The sequence below is a fragment of the Euleptes europaea genome, chromosome 3 (assembly GCF_029931775.1).
Source record: "Euleptes europaea isolate rEulEur1 chromosome 3, rEulEur1.hap1, whole genome shotgun sequence".
NCBI classification, from domain to species: domain Eukaryota; kingdom Metazoa; phylum Chordata; class Lepidosauria; order Squamata; family Sphaerodactylidae; genus Euleptes; species Euleptes europaea.
The window spans coordinates 70142460-70166825 of record NC_079314.1 but is presented as its reverse complement, the minus strand read 5'-3'; the positions used below and the strand labels follow the sequence as shown (position 1 = coordinate 70166825).

General features: G+C 38.1%; 1 protein-coding gene across 1 annotated transcript; it reads right to left on the bottom strand.

Moving 5' to 3' along the window:
* Positions 1 to 1969: 1969 nt before the first annotated feature.
* TBK1 (TANK binding kinase 1) lies at positions 1970 to 24023 on the bottom strand. The gene is made up of 20 exons (XM_056846027.1): positions 23904 to 24023; positions 22339 to 22479; positions 21603 to 21732; positions 20097 to 20278; positions 18756 to 18916; positions 15515 to 15625; positions 13803 to 13982; positions 12710 to 12906; positions 11573 to 11631; positions 11008 to 11099; positions 10120 to 10221; positions 9216 to 9294; positions 8359 to 8480; positions 8168 to 8244; positions 7196 to 7235; positions 5596 to 5697; positions 5171 to 5267; positions 3956 to 4062; positions 3348 to 3419; positions 1970 to 2053 (listed from the first exon to the last, which is right to left on the bottom strand). The coding sequence occupies exons 1-20, from the start codon at positions 23988 to 23990 to the stop codon at positions 2002 to 2004; spliced, it is 2190 nt and encodes a 729-aa protein (XP_056702005.1). The 5' UTR covers positions 23991 to 24023; the 3' UTR covers positions 1970 to 2001.
* Between the last annotated feature and the right edge of the window lie 343 nt (positions 24024 to 24366).

Here is a 24366-nt window from a genome sequence, read left to right as displayed (position 1 = left end):
ACATTGGGCCAAGAAAATACTATACTTTCTACAACCTGAACCAATTCCATAACTTTCCTCTCAAGCTGGCATATAAAAGAGTTTTACGGCTTTGGAGATAACTGCATTTTGTTAGTATGCTTCCAGTTCAGTATACAAACTGTACTTAAGGTCTTGCCCAAAACAAAAAAGAAAGCTGAACAGAAGACTCCAAACACACTGTGGGGAAAATCCCAAGAAAGTCTACTAATAAGGTCTACCATGTTAGTGGGGTGTTCTCCCAAGTGTCATTGCAGCCTCTATGCTTTAATTTTAGAGGGAAACAAACCAAAATAGGAACTAAAATATTTCCAGGTACTAAATAGGTACTAAAATATTTCCAGAAATAGTAGTATGAATTTTTTGTACTTTTATAGGAATAGAAAAAGAGATTACCCAAGTTATAACATATATACATTTATAGGTTTCAATCCTGCACACAAACTGTTTAAACCCTCCCATCTTTGCTCCTCAGCACAGTTCCCCAATTGCACGTTATCTTATTCCTTGTTTAACTTGTTTTTCTGAACAGTTAAAAATACATAATTGAAAATTCAAATTGAAATTAATATGATTTAATCAGCATGTATAGAGGATTGTAGCCTTGTTCTTTATAGGCTGCCTTTTATTTGTACAATGTTGCTATTTCCAAGAATCCTAAGACCAGCCCAGAGTAGGCAAACCTTACTGCTTCACTGTTCTTAGTCTGCTCAAAACTGAATGAGTTGAGCCAGAAAGTTCTTTGGTCCAAAGATGTGATGTGCTAACGCTGGGGCAGTAATGCTTAAAAAACCTCTCTCTGCAACTTACATGACTCCAGGGCATTTCTGTGTAAGGATATTTACATTTCTTGCATGTTAAACTGTCTGACACAGAAGGTGCAAGTCACTGGAGCCTATGCAAGACACAGTAGAACGCATAAAGGCTGCAATTCTCAGCCCACTTGATTCAGGAACAGTTTCAATAAATAAATTAGTCTCTGATCCGGAATAAACTGGCTGACAACTGCAGCCTTATTGCCCTGTCTCTGGTAAATACCCGGTTCCTAACTACATCAATAGGGCTAGATTCCACTTAAAAGTGAATTGGGATGCATTTTATTGCATAAGCACTAGAAATTAAAAATTAAGTACTTACTGAATGTTTTATATTTGCACAAACACTATTGTACTAACTTTTGTTTGTTGGCCAAACATTTTTAAATTGCACTAATAAAAAGATTTGTTTACTGGTTTATGCAGGGCCAAACAGGTGAATTGCTCTCACCAAACCTGATTATTTTAGAGGACAGTCTTCATCAGAGGAAGAACTTATACTACTGTTAAAATATAGTTTACCCACCAGGATAAACAATACTTTACCTGTGACTTAGCAAACTAGAAGGTTGGATTCACACTTGCTTAGGAGTCCCAAAGAGGCAACTGATAATTTTGATGAAGGATAGATGCACCAAAATTAGACATGATTAAAAACACAACTTTCTTTCACTGTCAAGTTAAACACTGCCTTTTAAGTACTGGGAGAGAATGATTCAGAAAATTATTTTGTTAGTATTTAATGACACATCTGTTCACAGTGAATAAAAGCAAGCAGGACAATTCCAGATTATCCTAACTGAAATATTCAGCGTTTGGATGGCTGAAGAGGAAATCTAAACAGCAGACTAGTTCATGACCAAAATCTCCCCAGCAAAAAGTACAAGAGAATAAAAAAACATTAAAAGTAAGTGTCATGTATCAGTGTGTTCACAAATTTGCAGCCACAATTGTTTTGTAGGGGAAATTCTGAGGTTACCTAAAATGTTAAGCCCATTTTTTAAACATTAACAAAAGTTATATACAATCCATCTCTATATTTACAGTATATACAATATTTACATACTTTTGTTAAATACTAGGGGGAGGGGGCCAAGTGCAGAAATTCTCTGCATATACAGGCTCTTTTTCTGTGCAGTCAACAAATTGTGTCACAGTAACTATACAACTAGATACAATCCACGTTCTGTGGGCCACCATCCATAGTTAAAGCCCCAAACCTAAAATGAAAAATTTAGTTTAAGCATAATATTCACATCTCTTTTGTGTGTATAAAGTAACTGGTGAGCCTGCAACGCTATGGCATTTCTAAAAGATAATTTCCCCAGTAAGAGTCACATATAAAAAAAAAAAACCCTAAGAAAACGCATGGTCACTTTATCCTCCTTTAATCCCTGTTTCAGCCAGAGTTCAGCCCGGATCGAACGCATGCGTTTCACCTAATGTGAGTTCGATCCTGGCTAAAACAGGGATTAAAGGAGGATAAAGCGACCATGCGTTTTTGCCCCTAGTGTGAACAGGGACAGATAAATGTTGGCAGCTATATCCACAACTCTGGCATTTCTTTTACTACAAATTATGTTCACAGAAATCTCTATTGACTATATCATTGATTTGCATATTGAACTTTCCCATGTGAATGTACTTCTAGGGATGGTTAGAGCATCTCCCTTGTGGAAGACAAATATTGTGCAACACACCTCTGGCAGTGCAATGCTAAGCAGAACTACACCCTTTTAAATCCAATGGGTTTAGATAGGTGTTACTCTGATTAGGATTACTCTGTGAGAGTATTAATACATTAAAAAAACTACAATCCATGTAGCTTTTAAAAAGTATATGTAATGGGAACACATTAATAAGGCAATAGCAACCAGAGAGACCTAGCAATGAAGTTTTATCTTGGTTTTCAATTTAGCTGCTATTCTGCCTTTTTTGTTATCCATTTTTAGTGCATTCCTAAGGAGAGTTACTCCAGTCTAAGCCTATTCATTTCAATGGGCTTAGACTGGAATAACTCTCCTTAGGAATGCACTGTATGTCACCTACATCCACTGCTACAAACCGAATGACAACCAGAAGACTCCTTCATCCCAGCACTTACTTTGGGAATCTCTATTCAAGAGGCCATAGAGTCATTCCAATATTTGCAATCTATTATGAAAGTAATTTTCAGGACTCGTTTTTATCTCTACCACAATCAGGTTTCTAAAAAGTAATACAAGAACTCGCACGTGTTCCAACAAGGAAACCAAATCATGAAATCAATGTAGATTCACAAGTGTATCAACCCACATAGAAACTGCTGGTGCATATATGGATACACTGTGAATAAAATGATTATCTAGCTGGGGCTTTTTGCAGCAGGCAACAGAGAGGTGCTCCTTGTGCCTTCTGTAATGGGCAAAGAGCTCTTGGACGTAAGAGATTGTAAAAAGATGGGCACAGCTACTTACTCAGTGACTCCATTAAACATGCCAGAATCCAAATAAAGACCTCAAAATGCCTGCTCACCTTTCCAAAAGATGATTATTCTCCGTTAATTCTTTAACAACACCCTCCATTTCTTCTTTCAGTTTCTTCATGCTATACACACAAAGAAAAAAAAAACAATCCAGAACATTCCATTTCAATCAAGTTTTCAGTTAGAATTTCATGAAGACTGTTTCTTCAGCTACAATAAAACTATAAGTGAAACAGATCTTTCACGAAACCCAAACAAGGGATAAGGCAATAATTCAAAGGAAGCCATTTTAGTAACCTTCAATTGTGTGCAGAGAAGACATTTATGGTGCAACCATAAGTAGTGATGACAGATGTATTGCTATCCAGATGTGGCTGTAGTGTAGCCTAATATCCTGCAGCCACTAGAATTTCCCGTTAAAAGGCAAAACTAAACTGGGAGGATCCTTCAATTTCCCCCCCAGTCTTCTACAGAAGAGACAAAAACTTCACAGCAAATTAACTTCCCTTTTCTGCAATAACAGTTGTACTAGTAAGTTATTTCTGCATATTTCTCCCTATTACTTTGCACCTTTACAAAGGACATCAAACATCTAAAACTTGGAAACAATCATAATTCTGTAGAAGTCATATATAATATCAAGGTGAAGAACTCTTACCCAAGAGTCATTTCCACCAAAGTGTTTGAACTTGGATAAACTGGATTAATTGCATGTTTGATCCCACTGGAAACTGCCATCATCTTATGGGGCAAAGTTTCTTGTAACTACAATAGATGAAGAAGTTGTGTCAATTACAAAACAAAATACAGCTATCACACATGTCTAATAACTAAAGTTCTTCCAAAAACAGACATAGCTCATCCCATGTGTAGAAAAATATACTGTTCCAGTACAAAAATAGAAAAAAACTTGGTAGACCATGTGGAATACATCTCTAACAGATGGTCAGTACAGTCAGCTCTGATGACCCCAAGCATTTATTGAGGGAAACCGTTTCCAAACACTGGTTCCTTCTTCCAATCGATAATCATGAAAATGAGCAGCAGAAATTACATGATAGAGCTGATAGGATTGGGGCCCATCCTTGCTGAATTAGCCATAACAGGCAGAGCAGAGATGTGGGCTTGGTGGTAGGAGTGACAAGTAAAGCTGTTGAAGGCTGGGAGACGACAGAGAAGAGTTTGAAAAGGGATTAGCATGTGAGTGGGTAAAGGGCAGAATTCTGGGATTGCAGCTGTTCTGAATCTGTGATGGTTACAATGGGGTGCTGTGGAGTATGTGTAACATTTCATTTAACAGTGTAATGAAGTGTCAAAATCTGCCTAGAAAGGTTTTTTTCCTGGTATCTGGTGTCTAAATACTGCCACCCCACTTCTCAAAGGTCTGTTTATATTTGCCTCCATTTTGTGTGTTTAAAAAAAAATTAATTCTTGTTCAAGTTTTAAAAATAAACCATTTGTATCTGCCAGTTTACTTCATCCCTCAGCTACCAAACTAGGTTTGGGTGGGACTGTATTCTATCTCCTCAAACCTTTATTTTCTGTTGACATTACCCTAGAAAGCAGAGAAGGTAGGGAAAGTGACAGAAAACTCACTGGCATGGTGTAACCACGTTAACCATTGACATTAACATTTCTGACAACAGTAAATAGAGCCTTGAACTAGCGATGGGTACAACAATCTTGAAGGTGCCCTGGAGATGTATTCAACCAAATGGTCCCCAGTTCAGAAAAGTTACCACAAAATCAATGGCTCTGATTATCGGAACTTGTTCTGCCAAAACTAGGCCAGACTATATAAGCTAGTGCTGAGAAAATATTCTTTTACCTGCTTTTTAAATAGAGACATGGCATAATCAGGGAGAACGTATACCTCATTTACAAAGACCTGGTATTTGGATACCTCTTCTTCAATATCAAAGCACTGCTTTCTGATAGTCAGTAACTGTCTCCTTAAGTGGAGTATCTTCCTAGAAAGAGAGAAAAATGTTTTAAAAATCTCAAATCCACCCCTGCTGCTTGTTGAACCATATACAAAATAAAAACAAACAAGAGTTGTGGCTCCTTAAAGTCTAACATAATTTTATTTTAGCACAAACATTTGTGGTCTGGAGCCTGTTGAGCTCTATGCTCTCACTCCCTGCCTCTGAAGAGATGGCCTCTAGTCCATGAAAGCTTACATTTGAATAAAAGCTTTAAGATACCAGAACAGCTATAATACCCCATAAGACTCCTGTTTATTTTGCTGCAAGACTGATACAGCAAATCTTCTGGAATTGTTACAGAAAAAGAATTTACCTCATCCAATCCTCTGCTTTGTCGAAAAATATTTCATATTTGCTGACACATTCTTCCTTGAACAGAGTCATGGCTTTTGTGGCATGTAAAAAAAGCTTCTGCCTGTATTACAGGGGAAAAAAATCCATATATTGGTTTGGTTTATTTATCTGATTTATGTCATTTAGAATTTGCCTTTCTCACTGAGACTGAAGGCAGATTACAAATTGCAGGATAATTTAAATAGGCAGCAATGGGACATCCAATAAACAATGCAACAGAAATTTGGATTGCAGACATAATGCAAAGCCATGATATTTTAAAACAATGGTTAGTTAGCAAGATCAAGATTAAGTTGCCGATGATCACTCAAACCCTGTATTACAGAAATCCTGTTGCTTCAACAAACGCTGGCTTCATCACCTTTGCTCTGTAGCTGGAGAGGCACTGCTATGGAATATGTCAGCAAAACTGTGTTCACACATCACACAAAACCGTATTTAGCATAAACTATAGTTAACAAACCAACATAGGTTCATATCCTGGGTTGATGGACCCTAGCCAGCCATAATAAGTTAACTTAAACCAAGATTTCACATAATGGTTGAACTGAGCCATTGTTATATTCTTCCCAGAGATTCCACTCAATATCTAATTATAAAAAACCCACTACAGAATGAAAGTTCAATAGCAATAGAATAGGAAATGGCAATCTTTTCACTATTGAAAACCTGAAGCCTTCTTGTTTGGTATAGTATTTAATGGATGTTACTGAATCAGAAATTGATTATTATAATTTGTTTTCATGAACAGTTCAACAAGAATTTTATTTCTTCTGGTTTAATGGGAATTCTGAAATGTTGCTAAGCACTCTGAGCCATATAGGAGAAATGTAAATATAGAATTTTTTTTGTTTTAAGATGGCATGTAAAGTGATATTTAACTATTGAAAAATCTAGATACATATGCAGATTTAGAAATCTTGAGAGCTGCAAAATTTGAGCTTCAGGTGATTCCCTATTTCCAATCCTTTAGCAATTTTTCGATCACTTTTCCAAAAATATTTTTGCACTTGAGAGCTAGAACAAAGGGACACAGATCCCTCTGCTACGGCACTGCACACACACCTTACATCCCCAGTATTTTTTTAAAATTCAATCTGTGGTGCTCATATTTCTAACACACAGCAAACTATTCAAATATGCCTCATGTGATGAATGTAACCCTTGGAACTTACAAGGCCCATGTTTGTTATAGAAGATTTCATAAGAACATAAGAAAAGCCCTGCTGGATCAGACCAAGGCCCACAAGTCCAGCAGTCTGTTCACAGTGGCAAACCAGGTGCCTCTAGGAAGCCTCCAAACAAGACGACTGCAGCAGCACCATCCTGCCTGTGCTCCACAGCACCTAAAATAGGCATGCTCCTCTGACCCTGGAGAGAATAGGTAAGCATCATGACTAGTATCCATTTTAACTAGTAGCCATGACTACCCCCTTTCCTCCGTGAACATGTCCACTCCCCCCTTAAAGCCTTCCAAGTTGGCAGCCATCACCAACTGAGACTGAGAAGCACATCAAAATGTAACACGAAAAGAAAATGTATATAATTTGAGGACTTACTTATCAAATTTGTGTATTTGTTCTTCATTATAAGGAAGTCCTTTTAAAAAAGAAGAAAAATTAGAAACGGAATGCTTAATTATCACTCATGCTAGTAGCACTTATTTCCCTGAAGATATTTTAAAAGCATAAATTAAATGGGTTTTTTTTTTTTAAGTAGAGCTAAATGTTGTTTATTTATTTAGAAAAGGTTTGTGCTGCCTCTCCAGGGAACTTGTCTGAGGTATCTTACAAAACAAACTGTAAGAAAAGCACAAACCATTAAAATTGTTAATTAAAACCAGTATTAAAACTCAATCAAATTATACAAACATAAAAGCACTGAGCAACTGAAAATTAGTTTATCCGTTTCCAGGGTAGAAGCAAACTATAAAAATAGGGTTAAAAGATCAACCCCTTAATTAAAAGCCTGAGGAGACAGAAATATACCCAGCTTGGCACCTAAAAGATGTTAGTGGAGGTGCCAAGCAAGACTTCGGTGAAAAGATATTCCACAGGAACAGTGCCACTATTGAATAAGCTCGGTCTCTGGTTGCCACCCCCCTCACCTTTGAAGGTGGGGCATGGGAAACAGGACTTGTGAGGCAGATCTTAACTGGTAGGGTGGATAATATGGGAGGAGGCAGTCCTTCAAGTATCCCGGCTCCAAGCCATTTAGGGAGCTCCAGGCGAGCAAACAGGCCTGGGTGGGAGAGGAGGAGGCCTGGGGCTGCACTGGGAGGAGATGGGGTTCCTCCCCATGAGTTTCGTGGGGCCCCACTTGTTTTATCTATAAAATACACTAAAAATCACAGCAGGCCAGGTCTACATCCATCAGGTTATGCAGAATTTGCTCTAGAATATTTTCTATTTGTTTCTGTTTGAAATGCTCATGCACTATTTTTACAGTCTATTATGTCCCATCAATATAAAATATATGAAGATCTCCATGGTAATTTTAAGCTAAACCAAAAATAGATTTCAATTACTTACTTCTTTCAGTTTTGTCTTTTTTGAATTGGTAATAAATATCTGATATAGAATTCAGTAGTACTTGTAATCTTTCTGGGCTAGAAGGGAATACATAAAAGTAAATTTTATAAACAATAATACATGCCAGGACGCATTACATTAAAAACAAACAAACACATATACTAAGCATTCAGTGTGAAACAGTCACTTACTTCCTGTCTTTTGGATGTGTTCCTTCTTGATTAGCCCAGCCATCAGACAGCTGGCCATTAGGAGAGAGTTTACTTTTAATATCCTGAAGGGTAGACTCTATGGTTCCCCGTGAATTAGAAAGCTGCATGAATGCAAAAAATCAAGCTTTATAAAACAAAAATGACATTTACTTTGCCTATGAAAGGAGTATTAAATATGTAGGCCACCTTTAACATATATAGCACATATAACACTAAGAGAAGATTGGAAAAAATAAGTATTTGCAGTCTTCCACAAAACCACTCACTCAAGGAAGTTTTTCATTCCAGATGGTTAATTTTCTGGGGCCTATATCGAGAGGCTATTTATACAAGCTTATGCCTGTTTTCATTAATTTGACCAATTGAATCTGGTGAGAGGCATCAACAAAGGAGCACATGAAATTACCTTAATACCAAGTCAAACCACTGATCTATCAAGGTCTTCTCTGACTGGAAGTGGCTCTCCAGGGTCTCAGGTCTCCAGGGTCTTTCTCATCACCTACTAACTCATCCTTTTAACTAGAGATGCCAGGGATTGAATTTAGGATCACTGAGCCACAGCACCATCCCTAAAGCCGCTTAAAAGACCATGGGAGTGGATCTTGTGAATCCATTCCACTAACAGCAGCACTTTCCTCTCGTGCAAGAAGCCTTCCACTGCTGCCTCTTGCATAGGCAGAAATCTCCTCAAACCAGCTGACAGTCTGGCTTTAGCAGAAGGATCTGGCCAATGCAGCCCCATGGATTCTACAGAAAAATACTCTACAATTACACTTGGAACGTAACATAAAGGCCCTTACTTTGAGAACTACACAGTTTAAATATAAAATGCTCACCCGTAATAGCTTTGAATGTATGTCTGAAATTTTATCTCCTTCTGATAGCGTGAGATTCATCTGCCGCATGTCTTGATATCTGTTTGCAGGAAACAAACGTTAAGATCCAGTGTAACCAACAGTAGGCTACAGATCTGTTCATCACAGTGGCACTTTGGTGACATTCCACTGTGATTTATTCTGGATTTAACTGGGCACTTAAAAGAATTCTTGAGGCATGAATGGCTACAGTTCAATTAGACTGTCTTCTCGAAAGACTCACAAATCTAGATACAAGAAATCTCTGGAGATACACCCACAGATCTTGACAGCAAGTGCTGCTGAAGGCTTGCCAACCATGGTACAGCAGACAGCCTTGTGTACTGATGCCCTTTCTCGCCAGTGAACTGTCCTGCTGCTTCTTAAGACTTAGAACACAGAGGACCCAAAACATACAAAGATGGCCAGTCAATGACAACTGTGTAAATGGCTATCAATTTGCACTAGTGATGACTGACTATAGCATAGATTTTAAGGGATTAATGCAAAAATAAACCAATTATTCTCCGCTGCCATACTGCATGCCAAAATGCTATCTAGCAGAGTCTCATCAAATTGAACTGGCAGTCTAACAACACAGGTTTCCAAGCACAAGATAGTGCAGTTGCTATAAAACTGTTCTGCACTATCACAGCTATAAATCCACACTACGAGATTTAAGGAAATGCTTTCTGTAAAGTTTTGTACAAAACAGGTACAATGGTCATTATCACAATATGAAGAGTAATTCACACCAGATTTTTTTGTAAAGTATCAAGCTCCTATTTACAATTTTCATTAACTTCAGATCAATCAGTAAATTGTTAACAGTTACTATTGATATGAAAAGTGAAGATCTTTATTCCCAGATGAAACTACTACTCACATTTTTCCAGCTTTCTCTAAATTTCTGTTGCAAAATTCTAACCTGATGACAACCTCATTCTTTTCATGCACTGTTTCATTGCAGTCTTCCTTGATTATTTCACTGGAAAGAAAACCAATGGCATTAATGTGTCATGTAAATGTACTGACACAGCAACTCTCACCAGTGTACTTAAGGAGTTATTTTTTCAAGTTACTATTCACATTCAGAATGCTACTGAAAGGACCATGTTCTAGGTCAAGGCTGCAATCTTTTGCAAGCTTACTTGTGAGTAAGCACACCACTGAATACGGTTGGATAATGTTAGGTTGCAAGACTGTAATCCTAAGAACATTTATTATGGTGTGTTCTTCCTTAAACTGAGGGAGGCTTGCCTTTGACTTGCTGATAGGGCTGTAGCAAATTATACAAGCATTCATAAGATGTAATTTTGTGACATTCTAAACAGATTCTTATTGTTGATTTTTTTTCATGAGATGTGTTTTATAGGAAAACCTGACAATATCAACATCACCCATATGTGATATCGTTTATAGGTTTGCTGTATGTTGCAGGTTAAAGACCTTCTCAGGCCTTCTCTTCTCTCCAGGTGACACAGAGTATCCAGGGTCAGAAAAATATGTAAGCATCACAAAGATCAATGGAAGGAGCTGTGGCTCAGAGGTAAATCCCATACTTTGCCCAAAAAGGTCCCCTCTCCACTACAATCCCTGGCATTTTTGGTTGAAGGATTTTAGGGGCAGATGTTAGGAAAGATCTCTACCAGCCTGATACCTTGGAGAGTTGCCGCCAGTTAGAATTGACAGTACTGAGCTAAATGGGACCAATGGTCCGACTCAGTTTTAGACAGGCTGCTATGTTAAAGGTTCAAGTAATCACATTACTCACATTAACCATCGAATTCCCTTTCGCATCAGTTCCTGGTAAAGCAATAAAGCACGGGCAACTCTACAAGCATAACACACAACACCCGTCACTGCCTGAAACAAAAATAAAAGGCATCAGAAATACAGTTATTCCTTTCCCTAGATTTAACAGCCACTGGCTATCCATCAAAATACAGCTGTGTGTGTTAAGTGCTGTCAAGTCGCTTCCGACTCATGGCGACCCTATGAATGAAAGTCCTCCAAAATGTCCTATCTTTGACAGCCTTGCTCAGATCTTGCAAATTGAAGGCTGTGGCTTCCTTTATTGATACCGCTATTAGCGATAAAATGTGAACATTTTTGAAGACTGAAACATGGAAAAGTAATTTGTCAAGGCAGAGAGGCATAGTGGTCAACATAGTTATTACCAAGACAATATTTAAACAGCCTTTTTCAAACTTTAGATTAGCATTTCATCATGGCTTAGACCCCATAAAGAATTTCCACAGATATGTTTGTATGCAGTATTATAGATATATTTCAGTTCCAGACAATAGTACCAGTGCTGGTTTTGGATAATTACTTACTTTAGCCATACTTGCATCACTATCCAAATCATAACGTTGATGCACCTTAGGAAGTAAAACTGAAACAAAAAGTGTTATTTAAGACAAATGCACACAACGAAGCAATTAAAATAAAATACAGTAAGATAAAACACACAATCTCCCCTTTCCCAAAACAAAAAAGTAAATGTACATTGTCTACAAAATATAACAAAATCTCCAGGAATACAGGCAAAATAAAAATTCCACGCATCTTTTTTCAGGACCCTCACATTTTAAAAAATCTTTATCTTTTTAACATGCTGATCAGTTAGACTGGATGTCTTTTTGATTTTAAGAGATAAGCAGTATTTACTATCCTAGCCAATATTCAAAATTGATGTGTAATTTTTTTCAGCTGTGGCAAAATGCAAAATTTTCCTATATCATAACAGAATAGAAATCCTAGTCCTGAGTTCCATTTTTTTTGCTCAGATTCAACTTCCCTTGACAAGAAAAAAAAGGTTAAAACCTGAAGGAATTTATAAAACCATGCCCACAAAGAAGTCACCCATAGATCTGCCTTGCCTGTGAAGACCAATAAATCCATCAATCACTGTTTCACACACTATGAAATGGACGGAAGTTGATCAATTGTGACGGGCCACTATATGAACACATGTCAGAATTGAAAAATGGATAATTTCCCTCCAATAAAAGATGGATAAGAATTTTACAAAATGTTTTTAATGTAAGCTTTCTTTTCCCCAATAGTTTCTCAGATGTGAAAAATGAGCTATTTCTAAGCTTCAAGCTTTCAGAGTCAACATACATTCTAGAAAGTCTAAGTTTTCAAAGGTGCACATCTAAAAGGCTACTGCAGCCCATCATTCAATTAAACTGATTAAAGACTGTACTGATGAGAGAAGGCCACTGAACTAGAGCCAGGCTTAAGTGACCTAATGACTTAATCTGGTAAGGATACACTCAAGAATTTAGCACTGAAAAGTCATATTTCTAAGATCAATCTAATGAGGATATAATAGCAAATGTTTAAGCCTTTTCTTAAAGAAACCCATTATGATTTAACAATCAGAAGAATTAGTATTATTACAAACTAAACATTTTCAAACATATTTAAAACACTTAAGATTTAAGAACAAAAGAAGATAATCATACTTTCTTCATAGAGTAATCCTAGGATGCTCACAGGCTCCCTGCTTACTACAATGATAGGATTTTCTTCAGTAGTTCTGGGGAATTGCTGTGCCAATCGATTGGGCTCTAGTATTAAACGCCGGCCTTCGTATATCAGTTCCTGGTTTAGCAAGGCTATTTTTGTCTGCTTGTAGACCAGTTCATGAAATATGGCAGCACTGTTAAGAAGGGGGAAAAACCAACTATCATTTAGGAAATCATCCTTAACACAATAAAGCACAGTTTCCTGACCTGAGGCATAGGCACTTGTTTGTGCCTGGCTCAGAAAGGTCAGAAAAAAGAAACTGTCAGATGAATCTCCCTCTGACCTAAAGGACAGAGGCAGTCAGGCACAGATCACGAAGGTTAAAGCACAGCCTCAGCCCACTGCTGATCAATTTAAGCAGGTTAGACCAGTACATTTCTCACCTTTCCCTCCCTATATCAGCATTCCATACATTTCTCTTGAGTCATAACAGTTCCCTTGCTCTGGACTTGTCCACTGAAAGTTCATGCCAGGAAGGATTTTTACCATAGAATGGTCTGAGTTTTTGTATCAGGCAGGATGGTTCTGTTCACTGATTTGTCACTAATGGTGCTTGAACACAGATCAAGAGATTATGACAGGACAGTGAGCAGAGACAGCTACTCACAAATCTCGCAAAAGAAAGACCACCTCAAGAAGGGTTAACTTGGGCTGGCTGTCAGTGGCACCCTTGGCTAAGCAGAGCTCTATATTGAGTTCATGTTCTGCGTGCCTCTTGGTCTTGTCTGGTTTTTCTGGACTAACAACTTACACTCTGGAATATATCCTGTCATTGCATGGGCTGACAGAATGTCATGATGTCTGCCATATGCTGAATTTAATGGAAGTTTTAGTAATAAAGTTGTGGACTGTTCACATGCAGGTGAGGTATTTTCTTCCATTCTGTAGGCGCAAATATTAAAATGATATACATGAAAACATTCAGAGCTAACGAGAAAAGCTATTCTGTCTACAGGCAACTGGCTCCTGTCAGATCACAGTTCTGAGTGTCAAGTAGGAGAAAAGATATGAAAATACAGGAATACTTACGTGTTATAGTTGTGAATATAAATTTTGTGCGCAGTCATTTGTTGCAGAGAGAAGACATGAATAATTATTCGGTTGGGTATGTCACTAGTCTCTGCAAAGAACTGATCAAACCCCCAGCATTTCTCTTGATCGGCTTCAAGAATATTTGCAAGAACAGGAGTGAGCAGTACTTGCAGGCCTCTAAAGATAGAATATAAAATAATCATATTTATTTTCCTTGTAAGAAATATGTTCTTCTGCCTTCTCCCTCCAGCCAATATTTAGTATATTTATTCTATGTGTAGCAGCACAGCAATATCGGTGAAACCTTGCTGGCAGAACAGGCAGACGAGGAGCTGATCAACAGTTGTTCCTATCACCCCACATAAAATGGGAGCCTCATTACCTAATCAGGTATTTCAGCACTGCTAAATGAAAGAAACCGGCATTTTTCACAATGGAAAGAGTACCCAGGCTACTTTCCCCTGCTGGCCAACAAAGGCATCAGTTAGTTGTATGCCCAGCCCCTCTCCTACATTTTACAGCAGGATATATTCACAGATAGTGTGCAAAGTGCATTTGCAGATGGGCCACAGTAAACTAGTACTGAACAGTCAGATCACCACGCTAGTTTAAAAACTCTAGAAGGATGGCGTATTGCAGACGATGTGCCACTGCTGACCCAATGGCAAGGCACTCATGACAGGAAACCCTGTGCCTGCTGCTGATATGAACACACTCTAATTCCAAGGCTGCAATCCCAAAGGCATTTATTTTCAAGCATGTTCTAGTGAAACCTATGGAACTTACTGCCAATGTGAATGTTGGCTTGGATTCCAACTATATTTTCAGTTGGTAGAAGGCACTTCCACCAAGGGAAAAGGGAACGGCAAGAGGTGAAAGGTCGGAAAGTTTCCCTCGTTGACTACTGTTGTGCTGCATAATATAGGATCCTAGCCATAATGTTTACCATGGTTTGTTTCCTAGTTGTATTTTTCTGGATTGGCTGCCGTTCAGGATATAAAACCATGGTTTGAAGTGGAAGTTTAAACTACAGCTTACATTAACTATGGCTGTCTTATATCTGGACTTAGAAAACTATGACTAATGAATCTTCCCTGCGTCTCCAGTTTCCAATTGCAAGGAGGGCTTGCTGATACCTCTCTCTACATGCCCTCCAGGAGCAGAGCTTAGCTCTGCAGTTCAGCTATAGTTTTGCTATTATGATCTTAACCAGGTTTAAGGCAGCAAACCAAAGTTACTGCTAACCATGTCTACATTTTGCCTGCACTAGGCTAAAATGTGTTCAGGACTGGGATATAGCCTATCAGGCTGATCCTGCATTAAGCAGGGGGTTGTATGGCCTGTATGGCCATAGATGGCCTGTATGGCCCCTTCAAACTATGAGTCTATGAATGAGGCAAAATGTCTAAAAAAGCCCTGGATAGCTATGCCTTCTTCATCTTGACCTGAGGAACATCAGAATATTCCTTTCTACCCATCCCTTACTTACTCAGGATGAGCAATAACATTCAAATATTGATCATGTTTGAAAATATCTGGAGTACTTCTGAGAAAACTGTATTAAGTGTATAGATATGGTAAAAAACCAGTTACTATTCTAAACGCATATTATATATTAGCCAAAAACAACAACAACCAAAACCCTGGCATGTAACTAAAAGAAACACAGGGGAACATTCACTCACTGTCATTTAAGCAATAAAACTTACTTAGAGAGACTGCAGGAAATTGGCATATCCCGGCTCCATTCAATTGGACCATTTTCTGCTTTTTGTACTCCAGATATTGCACCAGAAGGCTTTCCAGTTATAATTTTATACCTTTGAGATATAAATCAGTACACAGTCAATATCAGAACTCAAACTCAGTAAATCCTCTAATGAAGCTCTCTAATGATACATGCAGACTTTTATTCCAAAGTCTTCCATCAGAATGTAGTGCAGGAATGAAGCTGTGAGCTATTAATAGTTTTCCAATAGACCACATGTTTACTGTTATTGAAAGACAGTACTATCTGTCCTTAGAAAACAGAAGCGCCTTATGCTGCAAGAGATTCCAGCCTAATTAAGATTTTCACACAAAAAAGTATGTTTCTATACCTTGAAGAAAATGACTTAGAAACCAATCCGTATTTTTATACTTAACTATTACTACTGGACCAGAATGGTAGTGTCCGCATAAATGTCAATATGGTGAATAAAAGAAAGCTTATTTAATTGAGAAGAATACATTAAATTAAATTTAAGCAGATTTCATCAGAATTTGCATTAGGTACATACATCAAAAAGTTCTATATAGAACACTTGTGAATGCAAGTTTTACCACTATGTCATCTGTTACTGATGAACATCTTAATTATATGGCACCATCAGGAAAGCAAAATTCAACCTTTCTGTGCCAGAGGTTTTTTCAGTCACATTCAAAATAGGTTTGTATGCCTGAGTGCGGGGAAAAGCCTGTGTATGAATGCGGGGGGAAATGTTAAGCCTATAATGAATATATCAGTGGAATATGAACTAGCATTGCATTACTGAAGTGTAACCTTTGACTAAATGCTGTTGAAAAATGAAACTAAGGGCCAAGCTACATGTTTACAAGAGTTTGCCACAGGAACTTGCAACCATAATGCAGCTGTGAGCCCCCACTGGACACTTCCATGTATAACAGGGGAGCAATTCAGATTGGGACCATGACATGGTGGAATGTGGGGCTCCTGCCCTCCCCTGGACCATTTTTTTGGGGGGAGGGGAATGGTCAGGGGCTGCAGTGGGAGGGTGTTATTTGCCCCATCAAAGAGCTGTGCAATAATGGTTGTCATTTCAGCTGCCAAAGCTCGTGGGGTACCCGTGCTTTCACATGGGAGTTGCCACCTGGGACTTACAGCTGCAATATGGTTGCAAATGTCCTTTGGCAACTTAGGTGAAATGTAATCTGTAATTTGGCTCTAAGCCTCAGTGGATGACTGATGAAACTCTTAAAATGCTAAAGACAGATGAGAAGCAAAAGATGACAAATAGAATCATAAGTCTAAATGCACTGTTCCAGCGACTTGCATACTGAGACAAAGATAATAACAAATAAGGAAGAACAAGAGATCTGTTCCACAAGATCCAAGAAATCAAAGAGAAATTTAAGGCACGGTCAGGCATGCTGAAAGATCAATATGAAAATACATTAACTGAACTGGACAAATAAAGAAAAGATGAGAACAATACTCTGAAGAACTATACAGAAGAGATGAAAGGATGACAGATTCCTGCAATTTTAGAAAGTGAAGTGAAAGCTGCAATCAAAGCAACTGGGATAAACAAATCACCAGGAATAGATGGGATATCAATACAGCAGTTTCAAGCCACAGAAATTCAGTCCATCAAAATCTTAAGAATATGCCCAAAATTACAGAAAGTAAAACAATATCCCACAGAGTGGAAACACTATCTACTTTACAGTTCCAAAAAAGGAGACATCAAAGACTGCAGCAACTATCAGACAAAACATGGTGAAACAGAATGGTTTCTAATTGTCAGACAAGGATGTGTTTTATTTCCCTATCTGTTCGATCTATATGCAGAACTTACCATAAGGAAAACTGGATTAGATTTACATTAAGGTGGAGTGAACACCTTAATGTTGGAAGGAACATTACCAATTTGAGATATGCTGATAACACCACATTACTGGCAGAAAATAGCAAAGACCTGAAATGACTACTGATGAAGGTTAAAGCAGAAACTGCCAAGGCAGGATTACAGCTGAACATCAAGAAGACAAAAATAATGACTACTGAAGAATCACACAACTTTAAGGTTGACAATGAAGAAATTGAAATTGTTCAAGATTTTCTAGCTCAATCATCAACTGAAAAGGGAGACTGCAACCAAGAAATCAGAAGGAGATTGAGACTGGGAAGGGCAGCCAGGAAGGAGCTAGAAAAGATCCTTAAGTGTAAAGATGTATTGCTGGCGACCAAGATCAAAACAATTCATACTACAGTGTTACTTCTCTGAAGTGTTACTCCTAAGAACATAAGAAAGGCCCTGCTGGATCAGACCAAGTCCCATCAAGTCCAGCAGTCTGTTCACACAGTGGCCAACCAAGTTGAAGTGGCCAGCCATCCTCTGAAGATGCCTGCCACAGCTGCTGGCGAAACGTCAGGAAAGAAAATACCAAGACCACGGTCACACAGCCCGGATAACCTACAAGAACCAATTCATACTACAGTATTCCCCATTACTATGTAGGCGTGTGAAAACTGGACAGGAAAGCAGACAGGAAGAAAGTTGATTCATTTGAAATGTGGTGTTGGAGGAGAGTTTTACAGATACCATGGACTGCCAAAAAGACAAATAAGTGAGTTCCAGATTGAATCAGGCCTGAATTCTCCCTAGAAGCTAAAATGACTAAACTGAAGCTATTGCATTTTGGCCACATTATGAGAGGACAAGACTCACTGGAAAAATTGACAGCAGCAGCCTTCAACTAGCACTGACAATGGTCACCATCTTACCTTATATACACAAGTGAATCCTACATACGAATGGCACAGGCTACACCTTTTAACCCCAATGTTACAATTTCCTTTCTTCTGTTCAATGTATGTATTTGTCAACTGAGGACAAGCATACTATTTAAAATGAGGACATACTATTTAAAATACTATTTATACATACTATTTAAAATGAAGACATACTATTTAAAATGGCTGTCAATTACAACAACTTGTACCACAATAAATCAATTAGCCTTCAAGTTATCACAAGATTCCTTTTGTTTGGTTTTGCTGCAACAGACTAAAAGGGCTACCATTCTCAAATGTACATGATCAATGCTGTGCCTGAGTTACAAAGGAAAAATGCTTTAGATTGTAATTTTATTGTTTTCTTGACTTTGGCACTTTTATTTGCAAAAGAAAAAAATCTGTGGACTGAGTCTCTTTCTAGAGTTACCTACATCACTTCCTTGTTTCTGCGAGGTCCTTCAAAAGGCCGAAAGGGCAAACTTCCAGTAGCAGCATGGTAAAATGTCACCCCTATGCTCCACAAATCAACTGTTGCACCATATTTCTTTTGGTGCTCTTTTCTCAATACTGCACGTTCATACATGTCAGGGTGCTACAGAATTGGAAACAGAAAAGCTACATAAGAATAAGTTGCTTTATGAACAATTAGTACAAAATACTATAGACAGAATGCAATTGAGCTTTTTTTTTGCTCACAGATGGGGTGGTCCTTGCACTTGAAAAATAAAGCAAAATTAAACCCCAGCGCTATTCTACCACTTACGAGAAAGGTTCACAAACCTCTTGTTCATACAGATGCAAGAGAACTGGTTTAAAAGCTACCTGTTATAGCAACCCTAGAGGAGAATGATGGAAGATGGAATATATCCTATTCTTTACAAAACAAAAGGAGTTTAAGAACCACCCTGAGCTATCATATCCAGTGTGGAGTAGTGGTTAGAGCGTCTGACTATGTTACAAGAAACCCAGGTTTAAATCCCACCTCTGCCACGGAAGCTTTCTGGGTGACCTCGGGCAAGTCACACAATCTCGGCCAGACCTACCTCACAGGGCTGTGGCGAGGATAAAACAGAGGAGACGATGATGTAAGTTGCTTTGGGACCCCATTGTGGAGAAGGGAGGGGTACAAATGAAGTAAATAAATAATAAATATAGCTGAAGATGTGGTGCAGGTAAAAAACAGATTGGTGTGTGGGTGGGAAGCAGAGCAAGATACTATGGGGATTGCCAGGAAAAGGATTACAGGAAATTGTATAGGGAGGGGAGATATAGAGGAAAATGAGGTACCCCCTGCAAGGTGCCCTACCTTGTAACTGGGCCTGGCCCCAGCTTAACTGGCACCATGCAACTCAGCCAGAGTTTTCCAGATAAGAGGCTGCCAAGGGGGAGAAAAGGAGGCAAAGCTGAAGACAGGGGAGCAGAAAAAGTTAGACTGGCTGAAGGGTGGAAGGAGAGAGGGAAGAGGCTATAGGGCCTGCCAGGAAAGGAAAGAACACAGCAGTGGGAAAGGGGACATGAGATGCCCCCTGCAAGTCCATGTGGACCCCCTCTTGTTTAATCCAATGTTTTTTAGATTCAAATAAATATGGAAAGTGTGATGGTGGAACCCTATACAGAGTTCCTCTAGTCTAAGCCTTGCCTTTATACCGACGGTGTCACAATGTCTTAAAGATGTCACTGCAAGAAGCTGTTGGAAGGTTTGTAGTCATCCAAGCCATCACCAAAATATATTCCAAACTTCTAGAAGTCTAAAATCAAATGAATGGGCTTACCAAGTATTCTTCTGTACCATAGAGGGAGACAAACTGTTCGTCATCTTCCAGTTCCCTAGCAGCCCCAAAATCTGTCAATTTATAAACAGACTGACCATCTTCACCTATAACACGCATTATATTGCCTGGCTTAATGTCACGATGCACTATTCCATTCTGTCGAAGATGATTCATCCCAGCCACTTAGAAACAAATGGAACAAAGACATTAATATTTTCAAAGAAACAGAGCGTCTGGTAACAGAAAATTAATCAGTATCTTTTTTTCCTGTCAGTGGCCAAAATTTCCTCAACCAAAAAGAACTGATGATATCTAAGGTCAGAACTGGATTTTGGACCCTTTTTATATAATTAAAAAAAACTAATATCATGGTCTGACAGGGTACAGAAATGGGTAACTATAATTTCATCTGTATATTGTCTTGATGATGTGGTACAGTGTGGCAATCCAACATATGCTGAAGAATCAGGTCTTCAAAAACCAAAAACCAAATAAGCTTATGAAATAAGATATATTCAGAAACTGCCCATAATTTTAACACTGCTGATATATTCCTACAATGAGCACTTACTGAACATGTAAATACTTGATCATGTAAATAGCTGCTATCTGTATAGACTTTAGTTTAGAGTAGATTTACATGAACAAAACATTCACAATTATGATTTTGAAAGTGAGGGGGAAAACAGCTCAGACATGCGTAATGGACACAATTAATATATAACAGCATCTACCTTCCAGACAAGACTTAAAATGTCCAAGAGATAAATTTCCCTCTGTATGTTAATAAGTGAAGCATGGGTGTTTTCTTGAACTTCTGTGTTAACACAGGCTGTGCTTGCACAATCAGTGATAATCTTGGGTTTTTTCACCCATGCCCCCATATTAAACTACTTCCTAAAGCAGTACTTAAAATTACTTCCCTGAAAATTTTAATAGAATATGCATAAAGCTGCACCAGTTAATCCTGCTGGAAAAGGTAGAAGTGGAGCAGAAAACATCGGGAGTGTTATTTACATCTGTGTGCTTCCAAGTCCTCACATTAAGGGGCAAAAGGAATGTATTGTAAGAGAAAATTCCTAGGGCATTAGAAAGCAGCCAACTAACACCTTGTTGAGCACAAAAGTGCTTGATGCCTAGATCATAGGGGGAAGTGGGATGTGTGTATAAGAGCAGGGAAATCTCTCTCCTTCCCTGTAAGAAGCACCTACTGCAAAAACTCACTGTTTAATCATCCATATTGTGAGCACAGGGAAGAGATTTCTTCTTTCAATTTTCCTTAACAATTTATTATTATTTTATTATTAATACTAAGCTACCCCTGCATGCCTTGGTACCAACATACACATCCAATGTTAACAGAAATCAGACCAACACAATAGCTCTGCAGCACAGAATTTACACTCAGAGGAATTATAAATTAGGCTAAACTTTTGAATACAGTGCCATAACAATAAGACAAGCCAAACAGCAGACAATGAACTATATAACGAAAGTTCCACATACCAACATCTTTCAACACGATCAAGAATTCTGATTCTGGCAAGCCATAGGCATTAGATGGCTCTTCTAAAACTGTATACAAACTGCCACATGGACAAAATTCCATAACAAGAACTTTATGTCTAGAGGTTGTCTGGAAAAGAAAAACAAAAGATTTTTAAATTACATGAATCAAATCACCACGTTAGAAGCAGAAGACTGCCAGAATGGGCAAAATTTTTGTAGACCCCCAGTACTCAGATAAATAGATTCTATGGAATCTTCATGCTAGCCTCTTTCCTGTGGCTTTCAAATTCAAGTAAAATTATCTTAAGCTAAGAAAATATAATGCTGTTCATTTTGAAGTTGTTATCCTTCAAATTACCAGATGAGGGAGGGACAATTGCTGTGAAAGATTGCCTTCCTTTTTAAAAAATCCCAACTTTCATCTTCACTGCCAAAGTTGTCGGGCTTTCTCCCCCTTGAGCATACAACGCATACTACTTGCAAGTTCTGTTGTGAAATTTCAAGGAAGGTTTAATTTATACGACTATTGTATTATCATTTGAACTGACTACAAAAAATAACCTCTTATCGGGGACATAAGAAGGGCAATCTTTTAAAAAGGTGGCTAGAACTAATTATAAAAAAGCAAGTCACATTTCATAAATGACAGAGAGTATACCTTATACAATAATGCAGTTTATATGTTACAGTTGTACATGCGCACAAAACATTTTGCCCTGTCCCAGTTAATTACCTCTTCCTCAATGGCAAATAATTTTACAATATTCTTGTGATTCAATTTCTTTAATACTTCAAACTCTCGCATCTGAACATCCACAGGACGAAGGAAGCTGAAGTTATTAAATACTTTGACAGCATACAAGTCACCAGTTTTCTGTAAAACAAATACTGAGATCATTTAAAAAGATGGAAACATGTCACAAAATAATTTCTATCAATGAAATGCTTGTTATTGTCTTTATAATACAAAATTATAATATTAACTGACATTTGAAAAAACATTTTACACAGATTTGATCATAATGAAAGATGACAGGGTATAAAAAGACATATGGTGTTTACAACCTTACTTTTACTTTATAAATAGGGCTGACTGAAAAACAGGAAGTAAACTGCATTTTGTAGACACTTCAGTGTGAGCATCCATGACCATTACTAATTTAAAAAGCACTTTTTCCAGTCATTTTCCAAAAGAAAGATCAAATTTTCAGCTCTTGTACAATCCTGTCTGGTTATTAAGCTAAGCTTCTGCAGTTGACAAAAGCCTTTGATAAAGCTCTCTTACCAATCCAAACTAGATGACTTTTTGACAGATTGCTCTGTGCATTATCATGTCTTCTTAAGAAGCCACAAATACACAAATTCGACGCACAGACAATTGATGCACGTAGCAGTTAGAGTGTCAGACTATCCTTTCCCTTTATCCCTTAGAAGCTCCTTGATCAATTGATCTTGAGCAGCATATATCTAGTGTTGGAGGGATATAAGGGCTGAAACAAATCTTGCCACTGACAATGTAGCCTTGGGGTCCCTATCACTTAGTAAAAAAGGCATTATGTCAGTCACAGAGGCATTGGATTTGTATATTAAAAAGGGGGAAATATAGTGCGATCGAAGTTCCTCGTAAAAGCGGCATTCCAAAAGGGCATGGGCTAATGAGTCAATAGAGCCAGAAAAGCAAGGGGAGATCCTGTCAGAGTATGGTATATTCAGAATTCTGCCCTGCATTACCATAGAAGGGTTAGCATTCAATCTAGCCAAGCAAAAAGCTCTACAGAGACGAGGAGTTGTTAGATAATATGTATAGGCAGGCAGACCACGTGGAGGGGGTATTCCGAAGAACTGGGATGAACAGACACGACGAGCACGAAAAGTAGTGCTGTTATAATCAAGCTCTTTAATGCGCTTTTTAATTTTGGCAAAAGGTGTGCGACTATCAGAACAATCCTAAAGAGAGTTACTTCGGTCTAAGCCCATTCATTCCAATGGGCTAAGATTGGAGTAACTCTTTCGGATTGGACTGTATGACTTGGAAAATCAGGTTTAAATCCCCCATCAGCTACAATGACCACAGGATGACCTTGTAACAGTCATTCTTTCTTAGCCTATTTTACCTCACAGGATTGTTGTGAGGATTAAATAGCAGAAGGGAGAACCCTGTGCAGTACAATAAGCTCTCTCTGGGAGAAGGGCAAGATATAAATAAGAGACAGACAGACAAATATAAGGAGACTAAAATAATAAGTCTATTTTAACAATATAAAAGTATTTTCAAGCATATGGATAGGACATACAAACCTTGTGTCGTCCACGGAAAACGTTTGCAGTAGCTCCTTGTCCCAGGATGTCTGATACAAGCCAAAGATAATTTGGAGTGCTCTGCATGTTTGCTCTTGATTAGGCAATTATTATTTAAGCTTAAGAAGAAAACAAAATATTTTTCAGCTGCCAAAATTACGACAGAAGACAATTCTCTCTTTTTTTAGTCATAATGTTCATTTACATGACAGCATAACCTACCTTTTATGCACACTATATACTACAAATCTCTCTCAAACTCCTTTCTTCTTACTGAAAGCTCATAAAGGTGGTCCAAGAAGAAGTAGGATACCCAAAACATGTACTTTCATACAAATTCTCTCTCCTCTGCTTAAAAGAAATTTTGTATCTACTCTTGTCCCAACGAAAAGATTCTTTGCACATGTAGCAATTCTGATGCACACTTAGAACTGTCAAAAGCAATAAGTCCCATATTCACTAC

Coding starts and splice junctions, on each gene's coding strand:
- TBK1 (XM_056846027.1), bottom strand. CDS start 23,990: ATGCAGAGCACTCCAAATTATCTTTGGCTTGTATCAGACATCCTGGGA. Junction 11,100..11,572: donor GTGATGCAAGTATGGCTAAA/GTAAGTAATTAT, acceptor TTTTTGTTTCAG/GCAGTGACGGGTGTTGTGTG. Junction 8,245..8,358: donor ACACATCCAAAAGACAGGAA/GTAAGTGACTGT, acceptor ATTCCCTTCTAG/CCCAGAAAGATTACAAGTAC.